This window comes from Phaeodactylum tricornutum, chromosome 5 (genome assembly GCF_000150955.2).
Source record: "Phaeodactylum tricornutum CCAP 1055/1 chromosome 5, whole genome shotgun sequence".
In the NCBI taxonomy this organism is placed as follows: domain Eukaryota; phylum Bacillariophyta; class Bacillariophyceae; order Surirellales; family Neidiaceae; genus Phaeodactylum; species Phaeodactylum tricornutum.
The window spans coordinates 773340-789895 of record NC_011673.1 but is presented as its reverse complement, the minus strand read 5'-3'; the positions used below and the strand labels follow the sequence as shown (position 1 = coordinate 789895).

The 16556-nt window shown below is 47.4% G+C and overlaps 5 protein-coding genes across 5 annotated transcripts; 3 read left to right on the top strand and 2 right to left on the bottom strand.

The window, feature by feature from the left end:
• Positions 1 to 1620: 1620 nt before the first annotated feature.
• PHATRDRAFT_11204 (predicted protein) lies at positions 1621 to 2880 on the top strand (the record flags this gene model as incomplete). Its single annotated transcript, XM_002179028.1, has 1 exon — positions 1621 to 2880. A coding segment is annotated over one exon (1260 nt), but the record flags the coding sequence as incomplete, so codon positions are not given.
• A 17-nt stretch (positions 2881 to 2897) lies between these two features.
• On the bottom strand, positions 2898 to 5462 carry Mlh1 (mutl-like protein 1). Its single transcript, XM_002178808.1, has 4 exons — positions 4636 to 5462; positions 3977 to 4544; positions 3475 to 3763; positions 2898 to 3438 (listed from the first exon to the last, which is right to left on the bottom strand). Exons 1-4 carry the CDS (start codon positions 5414 to 5416, stop codon positions 2989 to 2991), a joined length of 2088 nt encoding a protein of 695 aa, XP_002178844.1. The 5' UTR covers positions 5417 to 5462; the 3' UTR covers positions 2898 to 2988.
• A 2398-nt stretch (positions 5463 to 7860) lies between these two features.
• PHATRDRAFT_6032 (predicted protein) lies at positions 7861 to 8298 on the top strand (the record flags this gene model as incomplete). Its single annotated transcript, XM_002179027.1, has 1 exon — positions 7861 to 8298. A coding segment is annotated over one exon (438 nt), but the record flags the coding sequence as incomplete, so codon positions are not given.
• Positions 8299 to 9852: 1554 nt separating this feature from the next.
• PHATRDRAFT_1874 (predicted protein) lies at positions 9853 to 11325 on the bottom strand (the record flags this gene model as incomplete). The annotated part of the gene is made up of 1 exon (XM_002178807.1): positions 9853 to 11325. A coding segment is annotated over one exon (1473 nt), but the record flags the coding sequence as incomplete, so codon positions are not given.
• Positions 11326 to 11933: 608 nt separating this feature from the next.
• On the top strand, positions 11934 to 15462 carry Dph1 (diatom PHytochrome 1). The gene is made up of 3 exons (XM_002179026.1): positions 11934 to 12520; positions 12607 to 13832; positions 13903 to 15462. Exons 1-3 carry the CDS (start codon positions 11987 to 11989, stop codon positions 15173 to 15175), a joined length of 3033 nt encoding a protein of 1010 aa, XP_002179062.1. The 5' UTR covers positions 11934 to 11986; the 3' UTR covers positions 15176 to 15462.
• The last annotated feature ends 1094 nt before the right edge of the window (positions 15463 to 16556 follow it).

The following is a 16556-nucleotide window of genomic DNA, read 5'->3' as shown; positions in this document are numbered from 1 at the left end:
TGATCCCGCCATGATGTGCCACCTTATGGTACGCGAATCTCCGCCCCCGCTGCCATCGCCACCTACTAAAAAAAGAAAATTGGCGCCGACCCTGCGTGAGAAATCGGTCATGAAATATGCAAATCTCAGTGAGCATCTAACCTATGATTGGTCGGTCTTGGGCTTGGGAACACGAACGGGGAGTGCGGCTTGGAACAATGCTCTACGGGAGGAGCTGTTGCGGAACCCTTCTCTCAAAAAGGTACCTCAAGTGAGTCCAGTGGACTGTCTAGAAGATGCACAGCGAATTCAAAGATCGTTAGAGACAGTGATGCCCCCGGAGGGCAGCGATTTGGATAAGCGATTGCTGGAGAATGGCTTGCTTGTCGCGCAGGAAATATCGGAAGACGATCCTCCAGAGACGGTAATGCAGAAGGCCATGGAAAAGGTGTACCAAACAATGATTTTGCAAGACTTTGACGACGGCGAAACTAGCAGTCGGCGATACCAGTTCATGAAAGCAAAAGAAGTCCCGTCTCATTTGATGGAAATCGAAAACGAAATTGCTAGGCTGGCATTGTGGGAGCAACGACTCCGGGGTCAACTATGCGAGTTAGGATTTTCTACATTTGCGGCTCCGGCTGAGGCTTTCATCCAATGAAAGGGTGGCATGCGCCTGAGCATACTGTTGATGACGCGAAGGAGCGCGAGGATGGGGATCAAGATCGTTGCTCCGATAAAGGGATTTGCCTCGTTACTCCCGCATCAATTGGAGAAAGTGACATAGTTAAGCGAGCACGGCGCATGTTGAATACGCCTCGAGCGAGATATAGTGCATTGCTCGTATCGGGCACCGTAACATAGATCAAGAAACTACAGTGTTCAACTCTAGAGAGTTCTGCGGATGCGTGTGGACATGTTGCCGTCATCAAAGGGTCACAGTCTAAGAGATACATCTCAAGTGTGAGTTCCTGTGAAGTTTGATTTATGAGAAAATGGAATCATAGCATGTAGCATGCGGGGCGACTGTGACTAGCTAGCAAATTTTCAAATTGAAACCTTGAAGGTGTGGAAACGGGCAGTGCGATTGGTTTTTTACGGTTACTCGTTTCCGTGCGTCTGCCCATCCTTCGTCCGCTCGCCGTTTTCGCCAATATATAACAACGCAAAAGATCCGTCTGTTGGATCGTGGAAGAAGAATTCGCGAGCGCAAGCGGGAACGTGGCATTCGGTTGACAACCCCCGTTCCAACACTATCGGGAGCTAAATTCCATTCGAACGAACATGATGAAGCTGACTTGCGCTTTTACAGCTTTGCTCTCTTGGACGATTCTCGACGTCGTTGCGTCGTCCAAGTCAAACCTCCGTGCTTCGATCGATGAGTCATCCTGCAATACGCTCAAGAATCGAGAGAGCTGCTTCCAAAACTCGGACGATGCGACGGGCAAGTCGTGCGAGTGGTGTGTCTCTGGGGCGATTCCATCGCAGTGCATGAGTCAGGAACAAGCGGCGCTTCTCCCCGCCGGTGTCTTTGAATGCTCTACGCCCGGAGTGCAGCAAGGACGGGAACGGCCTGACAGCTTTCTCTTCAACGACCGGACGTTTCGTTTGAATGCTCGCGAAGGTCAGGATGCCATTTGCGACCCGTCGAGCAAGTCTATTTCGGGATACATGGACTTGGAGGGGTCAAAGTACAACGAGAATGGCGAAGACAAACACCTTTTCTTTTGGATGTTTGAAAAGCGCGGCACATCGGACGCGAATACACCGTTTATCGTCTGGTTGACTGGTGGACCGGGGTGTTCCTCGACGCTCGCCTTGCTCAGCGAGAATGGACCTTGTGAAGTCAACGAAGACGGCAAGTCTACCACCGTCAATCCCCACTCATGGACCGAAAGTGCTCATGTTCTATGGTTAGACCAACCAGCCGGAGTGGGGTACTCGTACGGCACGGAAACGAACTCGAACGAAGCCATGGTTTCCGAAGACGCCTACTACTTTCTACAGGCTTTCTTTCAAACATACGACGAATATTCCGAGAGTCCCCTCTTTATTGTTGGAGAATCCTACGGTGGACACTATGGTCCGGCCATTGCACACCGTGTTTGGCGAGGCAATCAGGAATCTTTGCCCAAAACTATACAGCTCAACTTGTCCGGGCTTGGCATTGGGAACGGGCTCACGGCTCCCGAAGAACAGTACAAGTGGTATCCCGAGATGGGTTACAACAATTCTCACGGTATCCAAGTTTTCGATAAGGCTACGTATGAAGGAATGCAGGACGCCGTCCCCCGCTGCACCAGTCTCATTAAGAGGTGCAATCAGGGCGACTCCATGATTGACAACTTTGCTTGTCAAACGGCCTTTCTTATCTGCAATGCCGGCCTTACGTCACCCTACCAAATGACTGGCTTGAATCCCTACGATATTCGCAAGGAATGTGGTTCGCATCCACTTTGTTACGACTTTTCGCACATTGAAAAATTTCTCAACGACAAGGCCACCAAGGAGGCTTTGAACGTGGATTTACAGCATTCGCACGCTTGGAGATCATGTAATATGGGCATTAACATGAAATTCCACACCGACTGGATGAAGGACTTTTCTCCATTTGTGGCGGATTTGTTGAATGCCGGTATTCCCGCGCTAATTTACGCCGGTGACGTCGATTTTATTTGCAACTATCTCGGAAACAAGGCGTGGACGTATGAATTGGAATGGAAGGGCAAGGACGCATTCCAGGCGGCAGATGAACACGACTGGAAAGGGAACGGATTGGCTCGCTCAGCAGAAGGTTTGACCTTTTTGCAAGTCTACGACGCTGGACATATGGTGCCTTCCGATCAGCCCGTGAACGCTCTAGACATGATTACTATCTTTGTCAACGGAGGAGAGTTTTAATAAAGTAGTGGCGCGAAGAGAAATTCAGAGAATGTTATTAGTCGGGTAGTTATTTTACCCAAAGTTATGAGGACGCCGTTGTTTTTATGGTCAAAGCATTTGCTTGCATTAGCAACGCTCAAAAACGCGAAACAATTTTGACAATTTGGTCACTGATTGAAAGCAGCCTTCTTCTTCCAACACTGTGGGAGGAACTGTGAGGGTCGAGATTGCCGGAAACAGTGTATGCCGAATAAAGGACTCGAGAGCTTCATTGTCGGATGGCAGTTGTGAATAGTATGCCCCGAGTTCTCGACACACACCGTGAAAACAAAGCCGTTCTTCCGACCAATCCACTTCAGTGGCCAATCGTAACAGAAACAAGGCAAGACCGTGTGGCTGTGGGCAATGTCCTTCCAGTAGTACGGGGAGCCCCTTAAGCATGATGCGCCCTAGGTCATCTTTCTCAATAGCAATGGAGAAATATTCTTCGAGCATCTCACTGTTGTCCATTAAGCAAGTTGCCGCTTGATCAGCCAAAGCCGAGTTTGTTTCACTCGTCGTAAGCAATCCCCTCGTCTGCTGCAGCTCGTGTCGTCCTTCTTCTGAACGAACCTTTTCCTCCAACTGAAGGGCTTGCGCAATGATCACTTGAATATCGACGGCTCCTTGCCCGCCTTCTCCCAACTCAGCCAAGTTCATTCCTCCGCCGAATCGATCAAGGGCTAGTTGATAGAACATTTGTCGGGAAAATTCAAGGTGATTCATGAGTACCAAGTCTTCCCCGACTTGTACGAGCGAGCGCTGTCGGCTAACAACGCCGACCCAACACGACGTCCGAAGTCGTTTTTCCAGACGTGACGTGGAGCGCTTACGAACGCGCTTTCGCAGTGAGCGGATGGAGCTGTATCTGCAAGGCGTCGCCAAGATCCTTTTCGGCCGCGATATCGCCATGCGCGGCAACTGAACGAGGGAGGCATCGGCGATGGTAGAACCTTCTCTACATATGCATTGTTGTGATATAGCAGCGAAAATCCCCGGCTGGGTCAGATCAAGATCGGGGGATGGTTTGGCGAGGGGGCAGTCGAGTTTGTGGGGTTGCACGGCCCTCGTCGACAATTGACTTGTGTCGAGGAGAGATTCGGACGAATGCTGCGAAGAGGACGTTGACGATGGAGTTTCATTCTGATACGTTTTATCTGAAAGCGGTGTTTCACTTTGAGATTTCTGTACCAAGTAAGGTTCCAGAGCACCGACCTGGGTTGATTGATCAGTTCTAATGAGTTTGCATGCCGCGGATTTCTTACCCGGTTGCTGTGAAGCAAGCAAGTGCATCCCGGAAGGGGCATTGTCTGTACAGATAGCAGAGACTTTTCTTTTGTAGGGGTTGGATAACCTTGATTGGACAGACAAGTCTTCTTGTTCAAAGGTTTGTCCGGCTCGTGACAGCGTTTGTCTGAGTTGAGACGAGATATGTTTGCAGATTTCGTCGAGGTATAGCAAGGCGACTTCTTTCTTTGTGGGATGAACGTTAACATCCACTGTATCAGGTGGCACGTCAAGACGTAAATAAAGAAATGGCTTGATCTTCGTATATTCGCTATAGATATCCTCCATCACTCGCTTTAGTCCATTGCATTCCACCAGACGGCTATTGATAAACAGCACTAATTGCGTCCCTCTTGCTAAGCGGATGAATAGTTGTGGTACTAATCAATCCCCTACAGACAAATACTGAGCGGTCTTCTTCGGACCCTTCCTCTTTTAACCGCAAACAATCAAAGCCTTGCAAATGAGAAATCAGCTGGGATCCAAAAACCTGAGCTATCACCTGCTGAGTAGCTCGCAGTTGCAGCTTTCGCAAAGCGTCGTCGTTTGCCTGACCAGCATCTAATGCCGAGCGCAATACTGCGACGGCATTGCTTGTGTTCAAATCCGTCGTGCTTTTCTTACCGGATTTCTGGCAAACAAGTCCTATACCCTGTTCTGCATATAGGATTGAGTAATGCTGCAGAACCGTCAAAATTTTGTTGTACTCATCCGCAGGTCGCAGAACTTTCCGATGAGGCAGATTGAAAAATAAATCTTCTACCAACACCGTGGTGCCCGGTTTCCGTGCTGTAGGCTTCGGTGACTGTAGCGGCTTTCCGCCACGATACGCGAGCTTGTAGCCGACCTTTACTTCCGGAACGCGACTGGTAATGCAAAGATGTGACACCATACTGACTGAGGCCAAGGCTTCTCCACGAAATCCGAAACTACATAGGTGCGCAAAATCCTCCGTGGTGCGCAATTTACTCGTGGCATGTCGTGTTGCCGCCAATGGGAGATCCTGTGGACGGATTCCCCCGCCATTGTCTGCTATTGTTATTTTCGCCAATCCTCCTTTCTCAACGGTAACAATGACTTCTGTAGCGCCCGCATCCAATGCGTTTTCCACCAGCTCCTTGACGACGGATACGGGCCGCTGGACGACTTCGCCAGCGGCAATTTTATCCACCACTTCCTGCGGTAGAATCTGGATTTCTCCGGAACGGGTCAATGCTGAGTCTTCCATTATTTCTCCGACGCAATGCAATGATGTAGCTTTTTAATGCAACGTGGGGCCCCTCTGCGAATGCCCTGGCGAACGCAAAGCAAGTTCGTTCACTGTCAGAGTTTTTTCTTGGATCTCACGCAGCCCTAATTAAGAGAACCCTGACCCGATGGATTACGCTTCTCGACCTGCTTGACCTTTGAGAAACGAAGCCCATTTACTTCTAGAGAGTTTGCGATGTGTTACCAAAAACAAGTCCCCAGTTCACAATCACGGCTTTCTTTATCTGCAATCCGGGCCCCTTAAGCATTGATGGAAAGGGCTTATTCCTATAATATGGCAACGTAGCCTCATTTGGTTCGCCATTAATTATCAACATATTAGAAATGTTGATTGAAAAAGGGCATACAAGCCCAAACGCATTTCTGGACACTTCTCGGAAAAGTAAAAAGCAAATGAAGACCTCTCTCTGCCAGGTAGAGTATGAGTATCAAACTTTGGACATTTAGAAAAGGATGGTCTAGAGGGGGAGGGAAAGAATCTTTCGGAGTAATAGCTTCAAAAGCTTCTCCACAACTGTGTACAACATAGGTGTTTTCGTATCTTGCCAGTCATCGAAAGGATTACTGGACAACGATCTTATTGAAATCGTTTAAATGATTCGAAAGGACTTAATTGCCTCGGTCATTTTCTATGACGGTGTCCATATAAGCGTGAAGCAAGTGCGGAAGATATCCATAGACAACATCAGGTTTTAGTTCAAATATCTGATAAAAAGTGAAAACGACAGGCTTTCCTCTCCATGTTTCGACAGAACTTACCGCGGACCTTTTAATTTTGAGACATCCAAAAACTCTCGTAACACAAATTTAATTTACCATGGGACGTATTATTGTGTTTACGTCAGAAGATGTTCACTCAATCAGAGTCACTCAAGCCCTGGATCGTCGTAAGTTGCCGTACACACAAGTGAACATCGATATGGAACAGCACCCTAGTACAATGAGTGTTTTACGTACTTTGACAACATCCCCTTCCATTCCGAAGATCTTTTTCAATACACGTCACGTGGGAGGGGCCGAAGAAACGCTTCGTGAGCTTCGGACATGGGATACCGACAGCAACTTTGTTTCGCCTTTACATCGTTATAAATGCCAGATTGAAAGCATGCCCGATCCGGTCCAAGTCATGAAAGCGATTCCAGCAAATACACAGACGAGCAATAAGTATATCGAAACTCAAATCCATGATCAAAGACTTCTGATGTCCATTCTGCTTCCAGACTCTACATTGACGAGTGTTAAGGACATTACCGAAAAACTGAAGAACACCTTACCCACTGAAGACCTCAAATACAAGGGAATGGTCTGCAAGAAGTCTTTTTCCGGGATGACTGCGGTCAAAACGTTTATGCAGTCGATGGGCGTCGACTTTGCAGAAGCACTCAGTTTGGGTAGCCATTTAGTAGCTTCCAGCGTCATTCTGCATGTCGGGTCTTTGCAACGTTTTCGTGCATCTGATACTGATGTGTATCGTCTCCAGTGCCACGCCACACCAGACATTCTCAACTCATATCGCGTTTGGACTGAAAAGTCAAATACGTGCGCTATGGACCTCGTCACCCGACTAGATAGAATGATGCGTACGATCGAATTGACAGCTGTTGACAAGCGCGGCAAAGTTGACTACACCGTTGCATTTTTGGACGCCGCCTACCTTCACTTTGAAGACGATATTTGTGAGTTCCAGAAAGTCGATCTCACGAGGCTGAACGAACAGGAGACGCTGGCCTTCGGAATCAATGTCTATAAGCTCATGCTCCGATACGCTTTTATCAAGGTTGGCATCTGTGTCACTGAAGCGGAGCGTCTTCATTTTTGCGGCCACGTCAAGTTCAACATTGGTGGGCATCTGTATACATTTGACGAGTGGGTTGACGGCGTGTTACGCGGCAACAGGAGAGGACCAAACATATCCCGAATTCCTTTCAGCCGCCTTGATAAACGACGCAAGTTTGCTAATTCCAAGATGGATTATCGTGTCCACTTTGCGCTCAACCTGGGAGCCGAGGTAGGCTCCACAGTGAGTCTTCCATTCTCGCAATATACTGCGAAAGGCCTCGATTACGAGTTGGAGACGGCTGGCCGAATATTTTGCGCCCAAGAAGAATCCATAGCAATCAATGACAATGGCACCGTCAGGCTTTCCAGCGTGTTCAGTCGTTACCGTTCCGACTTTGCCAAAACAGACGAAGCATTTTTCCGGATCATTTCTGACTACCTACCTCAAACAGTAATGTTGAGTATTGCCAAGGTTCTGAGAAGTCCCCGCTCCATCAAGTACCTTAATGCAGACTGGACCAAAAATGCATACAACTTTGCTTGCTACGACAAATCAGTGACCGAACCAAACTACAAAGGGATCAAAGCTTTGGTTAGGCGATTTAGACCTCCTGGTCCCTCCAAAATGAAAGGACCCGTCTTGCAACACTCTATAGCTTGAACATCTTGGACACGCTGCCCGAAGAGCGGTTCGATCGAATCACAATGATGGTCAAGATTGAGTTCAACGTCCCTCTGGTTTTTGTCAGTTTGGTCGACCTGAATCGCCAGTGGTTTAAATCTAAACAATGGGGCTGTCCTCTTCCGGCGGCAGATGAAACTGGACGAGATGTTTCCTTTTGCGGACATGCCATAAATATGGGAGACAGTGATATGCTCTACGTGGAAAATGCCTTGGAAGATGATCGCTTTGCAGAAAATCCACTTGTCACTGGTGACCTTAATATTCGATTCTACTGCGGCTGCAATCTGACCGTTCCCAGTTCAACCGGTGGCGACCCAGTCAACATCGGTACCTTATGCATAATTGACCAGAAGCCCCGTCAATTGACGCCCGAGCAAAAAGTCAAGCTATTGTCGTACGCGGCCAAAGTGAAACGCGAAATCTTACGCCGGGATAGCAACAGCTTTCAAGAGGCAAGGATAGAGTCGGGTAGCGCCCTTTCACTGTCAGTCTGTTGAAGTCTGTTGAATGCCCAACGCAGTGCAGAATATTCAAGCCCTTAGTATCTATAAAAAATTAAGGAATATATAACATATGCAAAATCAAACCGTTGATTTAATCTTGTATCTGGCGCCCAATTGGCAAAGCTTTCTCAGGACCCGGGCCTCCACCCGTAGATGGTTCAGCTCGGTGCCGTCATTCGGAAAAATTATGTCTTCCAGCTTAGCTTTTTTGGGCAGATTGGACAGATTTAACAAATCTGTCGATGATTAACCTCAGGTATTCAGTTGAGGAAGGTCGGACAGAGTCTTTGCTTGCCCCCGCTTCATCTTTCTCTTCCCGCGACTACCGTTGCCTTTGCCCGTCTGTCTTGCCTTTTGCTCGAGAGCTGACCGCAGTTCTTGCGATGGTTCCTGAAATGTTGCTGTGAGAAAATACGAGGCACATCTTGAAAACAAAGAAGCAAAGAGTACTTACTTGCTTGAGATAGTCTAGATTGAACAGAGACGCCCAAAAAGCTCGTGTCATCGCGAACGCAGTAAATGGATTCATCAAGGCGCGCAAAAGATATGGAACATGCAGAGTTTTCGTAAGACCACTACTTTTCTTCTTTTTCGGTGCAGAAGCGAAAAGTTTGGCGTTCACGGCTTTTTTGGAAGCCGACGAGGCCTGGGCCACTTTTCGCGCCCTGGCTTTGGCCGCTGATTTTGCCGCTGATGCCGCTAGAGCAGCGTCAATTGCGGTTTGATTTTCTACTTCTTCGTCGTCCGTATCCTCAGCCTGTTCTTCGATAGACTCGTCATCTTCCGATTCGTCGTCACTGTTTTGGACGGCACCCCCGCGTGGCGTAGCGACCAGCCGCTTCCGAGCCACCAGTCCTTGTGATTCGCGCCCCGCAAACGCCACGGAGGCCTTCCTGCAAAACGCGTCTGCTTCGACTACCGTCACACCTTTAAGAATCCATGAGGTTCCTAGTAGGGTCGGTAGTATTGACCTCATGCTGTTGCCTGCTGTCCCTTTGAATAGCTGAAGCCCTTCTTTCAGCTGACAGAGAGTAGTTGGCCCATGCGCAAAGAAAAATGTTGGTGGAGAAAGGTACGGTATACGTTTCAAGGCGGTATGTTACGTTTTCTTCCACGTGGAGGAAATCGAGAAATTGGAACAGAACCTGAAGAAATTGCCAACTGCAGACTTCCTATTTCCAATTTGAAAAGCCTTACAGCTTTCTAAAGAGGGAGCTAGCTCAAGCGAGTGGGAGCGTTGACCTTCTAATCAACTATATCAGTGCATAAATGTAGAGTCTTATTTCCTCCTTGTAAAACATACTCCATCCAGATTCGTATGGAGGCGCTCCACGTAAGTTTTGTCGGTGACTGTGAGGCTGTTTCATTTTTCTATCTGATTCACACCTTTGTATCAATCGCTAGAGCATCTCGACGAATCTCAATATTCTGAGCAATTTGCGCTACAAAGTAATTTTCGAATTGTCGAGTCTTTTCCGCTTCGTCGACGTGAACGAGGGCGCCGTTCAAGTAGTAATGGATATCCAGAGCCGATCTCTGGGTGCCACCAATGTACGAATCACCTTCGCCCCGTTCCACTTGCCGCATTCGCAATTTGTAAGCAAGCAACAAAGGCAAAAAATCGGGAACCGACATATCGTGAAATTTTGCGAGCTTTTCGACCGGAAGCGACGTATACAACTTGAGATAGGTGCGTAACTTATGACCCGCTGGCTGGGTAGACATTTCTTGAAGAAAGATCTGTACTTGTTGACGGTAGAGACCAAAGCTAGGATCGGTGGAAATGAACTTTGGACTCTGAAACCATTCTTCCATGGAACTGGCCGCTTCCAACTTGGCACTGTGCTTTTCGCGAACGACACGTGCCACGGAGTCTTCCATCCATCCATTGGTGGGGCAGATGTGGTTTAAAATTGCCAACAACGACAACATGCGTTCGTACTGTTTGTTAAACTGGTCCGATCCTGGAAGTTTACGCAGCTGACCGCTCTTGAATCCCCGCTGCATGTACGCACACAGGTCGGCGAGAATCTTGACGGCGTCTTTGTATCGACGCAGCATTAAAAAGCTAACTCCAGCATGATAGACAACGGAAATACGGGCGGGAAAGACCGAATGAAGGACACTAGTAACAGTACTTCCTTCATCTTTTGGAATGACGTACTCCCCGTGAATCGTCAACGGGGATAAGGCCTGGAGGGAGCTTGTGTAGTCACCCAATAGGCAGTCAAGGCGAGACAAGCTCACCGAGGAAAACAAACTCAGGTACGACGAGACGGGATGAATGGTGGCACCGCCAGCAGGCATACCGCGGTGGACCATGCGATGTAAATAGCCGTAAACTGCTTCAACTTCCCATGCATCTCCAGCATTCTGTAAAACGCTCAGATTCTCCACCAAGTTAGTGCTCTGGCTGCTGCTTCCCTCCTGGATGGTACCGTCGTCCGACAAAATACCTTGTTTCCGTGCCGACGCGTAAACTGCAGATCGAATCTGACAGAAGCCCTGGAATTGGTAGACGAATTCCTGGAGGATATCGAAGATCCAAGACGGAACCAGGAAGAAGTTGGGCTCGTCCGCTTCCAGGATTTCTTCGAACAATTCGCGGTATACCTGCCATCCTTCGATACGATCACGAATACTGGGGCGCGACACAGCGTGCCAGTGGCGTTGCGTCAATTCCCGGTATAACGCTAAAAACATTGGATCACCGTTACATTCCGAGGCGATCGACTGTGGCGAAGGCCAGGGCTGTGAACCAAAATACTTGGAACTCAAATCGCGAAAATCAGTATTGTAGAGCTTTCCTTGTTCTTCCGAAAGCTGCGAAAGAGTGACGGAATCGTATAAATCAAAGACGAAATCCGTCAATGCCTGCGGCAACGCACTATCAGAACCACTTGCCATGTCTTTGCAGTGCTGGAATACAAACAGATAAGCTTTCAAGGACCGCACAACACGGAGCAGAGTGAAAAGTCCCGTGCTTGATTGCGTGTTGACTAGCCCCCAGTCAACACGAGAGCAAGACGCTGCTAAAAAACACCAAAAAAGGAACGCGACACGGCGTACTCTACTAGTAGCGGAGGAGTGAATAAAAACCCGGACTTCACCCTTCTGCGGCTGGCGATACGTCTTACGTCTGTACGCCGAGACGTCAGTATCGGGGGATTTGTGTTATCTTTTAACATGAAAGATTTATTGGTCAGTCAAGTCGACCGTCTTATATTGAAAAAGTCTGCTATTTCCAACTTGGAAGAAAGGCCATAATTCTAATAAATTTGTTAACAGAGATCCATTTGTCGATGTCTGTCACAAGCGACAAACTTTCTGCAAACCAATTCGTATGATTGAGCTGTGAGCTGTTTTCGCACAGTCAGATTTTGGCAATATCATGTCATTCAATAAGTCAATAATGCTTGCGGCCATCTGCGGTTCTTTCCAATTATTTTCTGGTGTTTCGTGATGGTACCGAAGTTACCACGAGAGTCAATTATCTTTCAACCTTCGCATTCGCCTTACAGTACAAGTTTGGTATTTCCCAAAGTATTCAAGGAACCACGCCATGAGCGGGGCAAATTATAGAGAAGCCGACTTCCCTGGTGTCCGTGCCGCGGGTCGGCACAACAATTCCATTACAACCAAAGAGCTGACGGAATGTGATCGTGAGCCTGTGCACTTGATCGCAAACGTACAAGGGGGTACCGGCCATTTGTTGTTCATTCACTACCCGTCTGGAAAAATCTTGGCTCATGATCGCGACATCGAACACATTCCTTGGATCCGGTGTCACGAAAACAGAACAGTTACTGCTGGCCGCACTGGGGCGAGAACTACATCTTCTTTCCATGGAGAACAGCAGAGTGGTGAGAGTCCTCACGAAGCTATTGGCATATCTGGAGGCTTTTTACTGAACTGGGTTCCGCACGATTTCTACGAGAAGATTCTCGATTTGGTCCTCGGTATTATCCATTCCGATACGCACAGAAATTTTTATTTTTATTCATATGATGGTTCAGCGTACGCTATTTCTATTTCAGCGACGGAAATGGACTACTCCGTGATTGGCATCGAAATTGAAACAGTTGGTTTGGATGATGTGAGTTTTCCTGCAAATACAAGGGCAGCCTGACGCACTTGCTTGCTAAACGCTCTCTTTTCGTCTTACTTTTTCCCTTTTTGTAGACTGCCTCCCATTTTTCATCCTCATTGTTGCATTTGGGACGTATTGTGGAATTCTACCAGCACGAAGCAATTGCCAAGACAGCCTGCGACACTGTTTTTCACCTGTTGGGAAAGTATGACAGGGGCATGGTGTACCGATTCCACGATGATCTGTCCGGCGAGGTCGTGCACGAGATTAAAGCAAATCATGTGGAATCCAGCTATCTTGGCATGCGATTTCCTTCCTCTGATATTCCTTTGCCATCGCGACAGCTTTATATAAAAAATGGTGTGCGGTACATTTACGACGTTGATACCGAGGATCTACCGATTTTATCCCTGGACAATGAAAAGATGGATCTCAGTCAAATTCGCATGCGTGCTGTAGCCAAACCGCATATTGTGTACTTAAGAAATATGGGGGTGGTGTCGTCGTTGAGCTTGGCGATTGTTGTCGACAATGATCTGTGGGGGTTGCTGGCTTTTCATGGGTACGGCGCGAGGTACAAGCCTTCGCTCCATCAGCGAATTGCTTGTGAAACCATAAGTGCGATGGTCTCAGTTCGTATTGAATCTCTCATGAAAAAGGCGCAGAGTGCCCGAATTATTAAGTTGGGCCAGTGCACTATGAGCTTAAAGCATGACCAGAGCCTGATTCACAATCTCTATGAATGGGGTGAAGGCATACTCGAAATTGTTGATGGAGATGTGTTGGTTGCACATGTACAAGATCCTAGAGATGGCGAAGGCGACAGAATTGTGCTGGGTGATCCTTTGTTGGTACCGAAGGATTCTTTTTGGACTAAGATGAGTTCCTATCAGAATCGCGAACTCTGTGTCATTTCAACACGCAAAGCTCTCACAGATATCAAATTGACACAAGAAGAGTGCCCAGCAAGTGGAATTGTATTTTTCCAAGAGGGTCGTACTCAGATCATGATTGGACGAGCAATGCGATCCAAAGATGTCGTATGGGCGGGTAATCCTGACGAACCAAAACTAAGGATTGGAGGAATTTTGAATCCGCGCAACTCCTTTACTCAATTCATTGAAAAAGCGCGAAAGGAATCACGAGCCTGGACTGTGCAAGATATTAGTGTGATTTCTGTGCTTCGTGACCGTATATGTGAGCATTCGTACGCATACATGATGGGATTACTGAGAGGTGATATTCAAGATGCAAACCGGAAATATTTGGCGGCAATTGACCGAGCGCGGGACAATTACGAATTCTTTGCGCATATGAGGTAAGGCAGAAGCTTATCGACGTTAGAAGAGTTTAATCCTTTCCCCTCTTACTTTTTGCTTTTGAAACAGCCACGAACTACGGACTCCTTTCCATGGCGTTATGGGATGCTTAAGTATTCTGCATGAGTCAATTGAAGATATGCCAGCAGCGGAAGTCAGAGATGTTGTCGATACAGCAATAGCTTCCGGAAACCACATGATCAATCTTCTCAACGATATTCTGGACATCTCGAAGAACAAACACTTGTCTCATATATCGGCGCAGGATAAGGTTATTTACCAGACGTTAGCCTTCGAGACAATTGACTGTATGAAGTCACTGGCCACTTCTCGAAAGATCGAGATGAGATCGTCAATCGAGCCGAAAGGCTTGGAAAAAGTGGTGATTGTGACGGATCGTACAAAAATTATTCAAATCGTTTCCAACGTTGTGAACAATGCCATCAAGTTTACGGGTGAAGGGACTGTCGATGTTGTATTTAGGCTCGTTGATTCGCTGCAAGAGGCAACTATGATGTGGGAGCGAGGCGCGGAAGTTCATGCTGGATCAGTGTTTTCGATGAAGGAGAGTGAAATGCACACATCGGCTGAAGAAGTAAGACGGAGCACTATGACGTTTAATGAGACGCATGATCAAAAGTGGATGACAATGAGTGTTTCAGACACCGGATGCGGTATGGAGCCGTGTGAACTAGTAGAAATGTTCTCACCATATACCCAATCGAGTCATGGATCCAATCGCATTTTTCAGGGAACAGGGCTTGGGCTTTTCATTTGCGTTTCATTATGTTACCAGCTCAATGGTTTTATTTCTTGTGCAAGCACCCCCGATAAAGGAACACTTTTTCATATGGGAATCCCAGTCGGATTGTTAGCTGAAGACACAGTTGAGGGAAATCAGACACTAACAGATGATACGAAGGAAACAGAGAGCGTGATCCAAATGTCGGGTCCGATTTTGATCGTAGATGACAATGTTGTGAACGTCAAAATTCTAAACCGGGCGCTACTTTTGGATATTAGAAGAGCTGGTCTTGCAATAGAGGTCCTCACAGCAGGGGGTGGGGCTGAAGGTGTCCAGGTCTTTCGAGACAAGCGCCCCAGTCTATGCATTATCGACTATCACATGCCCGATGTCGATGGCATTGAAGCGACCTGCACCATACGGAAATACGAGCAAGAAAACAAAATTGATCCTACCTACATTTTGATGTACACTGCTGATGCCACAGAGCAAGCTAGAGCATTAATCTTGAGCTCCGGCGTTAACGATATCATGTCCAAGCCTCCGCCGAAGGGATTCATTGCCGGATTGGTGCAGAGGCTGCGGGTTCCGGAATAGCATGGTCGTTCATTCATAGAAGAATCGACTTCTCTTCCAGATTTCGAATGCTTGTAGCTTTCGTTTATTCTTCGGCCGCGCAGCTGCTGCTATCAATTCACAATGTTAAAATATATACCTTCGCTTCCACTACATGGTAATTACAAGCGTGGCTGGAGATAGCTCGTGTGTATTTCTCAAACACACGGCCAGAAAGTCTTTGCATCTCGGCACTAGACTTTTCTATGGAAGAGACATCCGAAAGAATCGCCAAATACGTGATAAAATAAAATTGAATGCCCACGACAAACATGGTATTTATCTCTAACTGTAAGCCATGACACAATTTTGTCAGTTTGGGTGCATTTTGAGATGAGGTGGAAAGAGCGTCTACTTGACAGAACTTTCGAATAGACTACAGAATAGCGACGGAGCTTCTCAAGTAGCGTAGCCTATCCAAGCTTCTTGGCGAGGACCCTCCCTGAGGTGGCCTTCCCGACAAAAATGATGCTCTGTTCTCCAGTCAAGATGACCACCACTCGCTCTAAAGTAAGAATGATTTACATTTATTTGCATCCAATGTCCACTTTTCTTATTCGCACCAAAGGAAGGACCTACAAAGGCTGACTGAACTTATTTCTAGACACAGAGCCAAAGCAATAGTGGTGTGATATATTTGGGAGGTATCTACGAAAAGCATGACGATGATCGGACGGAATAAAGATACTTAAAATAGAAAATTTTCCATTTTTCCGAAAGAATGTAATTTTCACCCCGGTTCATCCTAAGTAGTGGATTTTCTCTATTACTTCACTGTTATCTGGCGCAAGGACAGAATTCTCCGTGAGGGTTCAGGCTTCGTTATTTACTTTTACTGTCAGTTGTGAGCTGCTATAGACGTCCGAAAATCCTCTCGGTCGATCGCATCACAACGCCGGTCAGGAACATCAACCATTTATTATCATGTGGTGTAAAGTGTTACAACATAATGCGCTCTAATGCAACCTGACGGAGGAGGGGATAGATACAAAATGGTAAGCACAGAAAGCCAAGTCGCCGATGCAGCTTTGGCGCTGGTGCGGACATCGACAGATTCTACAACGCGGTCATCGGCCTCGAAATTTCTGGAGCGGTGGAATCGAAGTCCCCAAGCCTGGTTAGTTTATTTCGAGTGGCTAGGATCCTTTGGAAGCACTACCCCTGACTCCGAAATGCTTGGAATGCAACTTTTATGCCTACAGCTTTTGCAGTCTAAGATTCGTCTCGACGTGCCTCGAGGTACCCAATTGAACGACACCTTGTCATCGATTCAAGCACGATTGGGATTACTTTTGTCGGCTTGTCCTCAGTTACCGGTTGCTGTGATCTCATCAGCCTCTATTTGTACCGCTGCTCTTGCGGT

What these genes read in the sequence shown, in the direction of transcription:
- Mlh1 (XM_002178808.1), bottom strand. Translation starts at nt 5,416, where the DNA reads ATGGAAGACTCAGCATTGACCCGTTCCGGAGAAATCCAGATTCTACCG. An exon ending in TCATTTGCAAGGCTTTGATT is followed by an intron (nt 4,545 to 4,635) that starts GTTTGCGGTTAA and finishes TCATCCGCTTAG; the next exon opens with CAAGAGGGACGCAATTAGTG. An exon ending in CCCTTCAGTTGGAGGAAAAG is followed by an intron (nt 3,439 to 3,474) that starts GTTCGTTCAGAA and finishes GAGCTGCAGCAG; the next exon opens with ACGAGGGGATTGCTTACGAC.
- Dph1 (XM_002179026.1), top strand. Translation starts at nt 11,987, where the DNA reads ATGAGCGGGGCAAATTATAGAGAAGCCGACTTCCCTGGTGTCCGTGCC. An exon ending in AAACAGTTGGTTTGGATGAT is followed by an intron (nt 12,521 to 12,606) that starts GTGAGTTTTCCT and finishes CCCTTTTTGTAG; the next exon opens with ACTGCCTCCCATTTTTCATC. An exon ending in GAATTCTTTGCGCATATGAG is followed by an intron (nt 13,833 to 13,902) that starts GTAAGGCAGAAG and finishes CTTTTGAAACAG; the next exon opens with CCACGAACTACGGACTCCTT.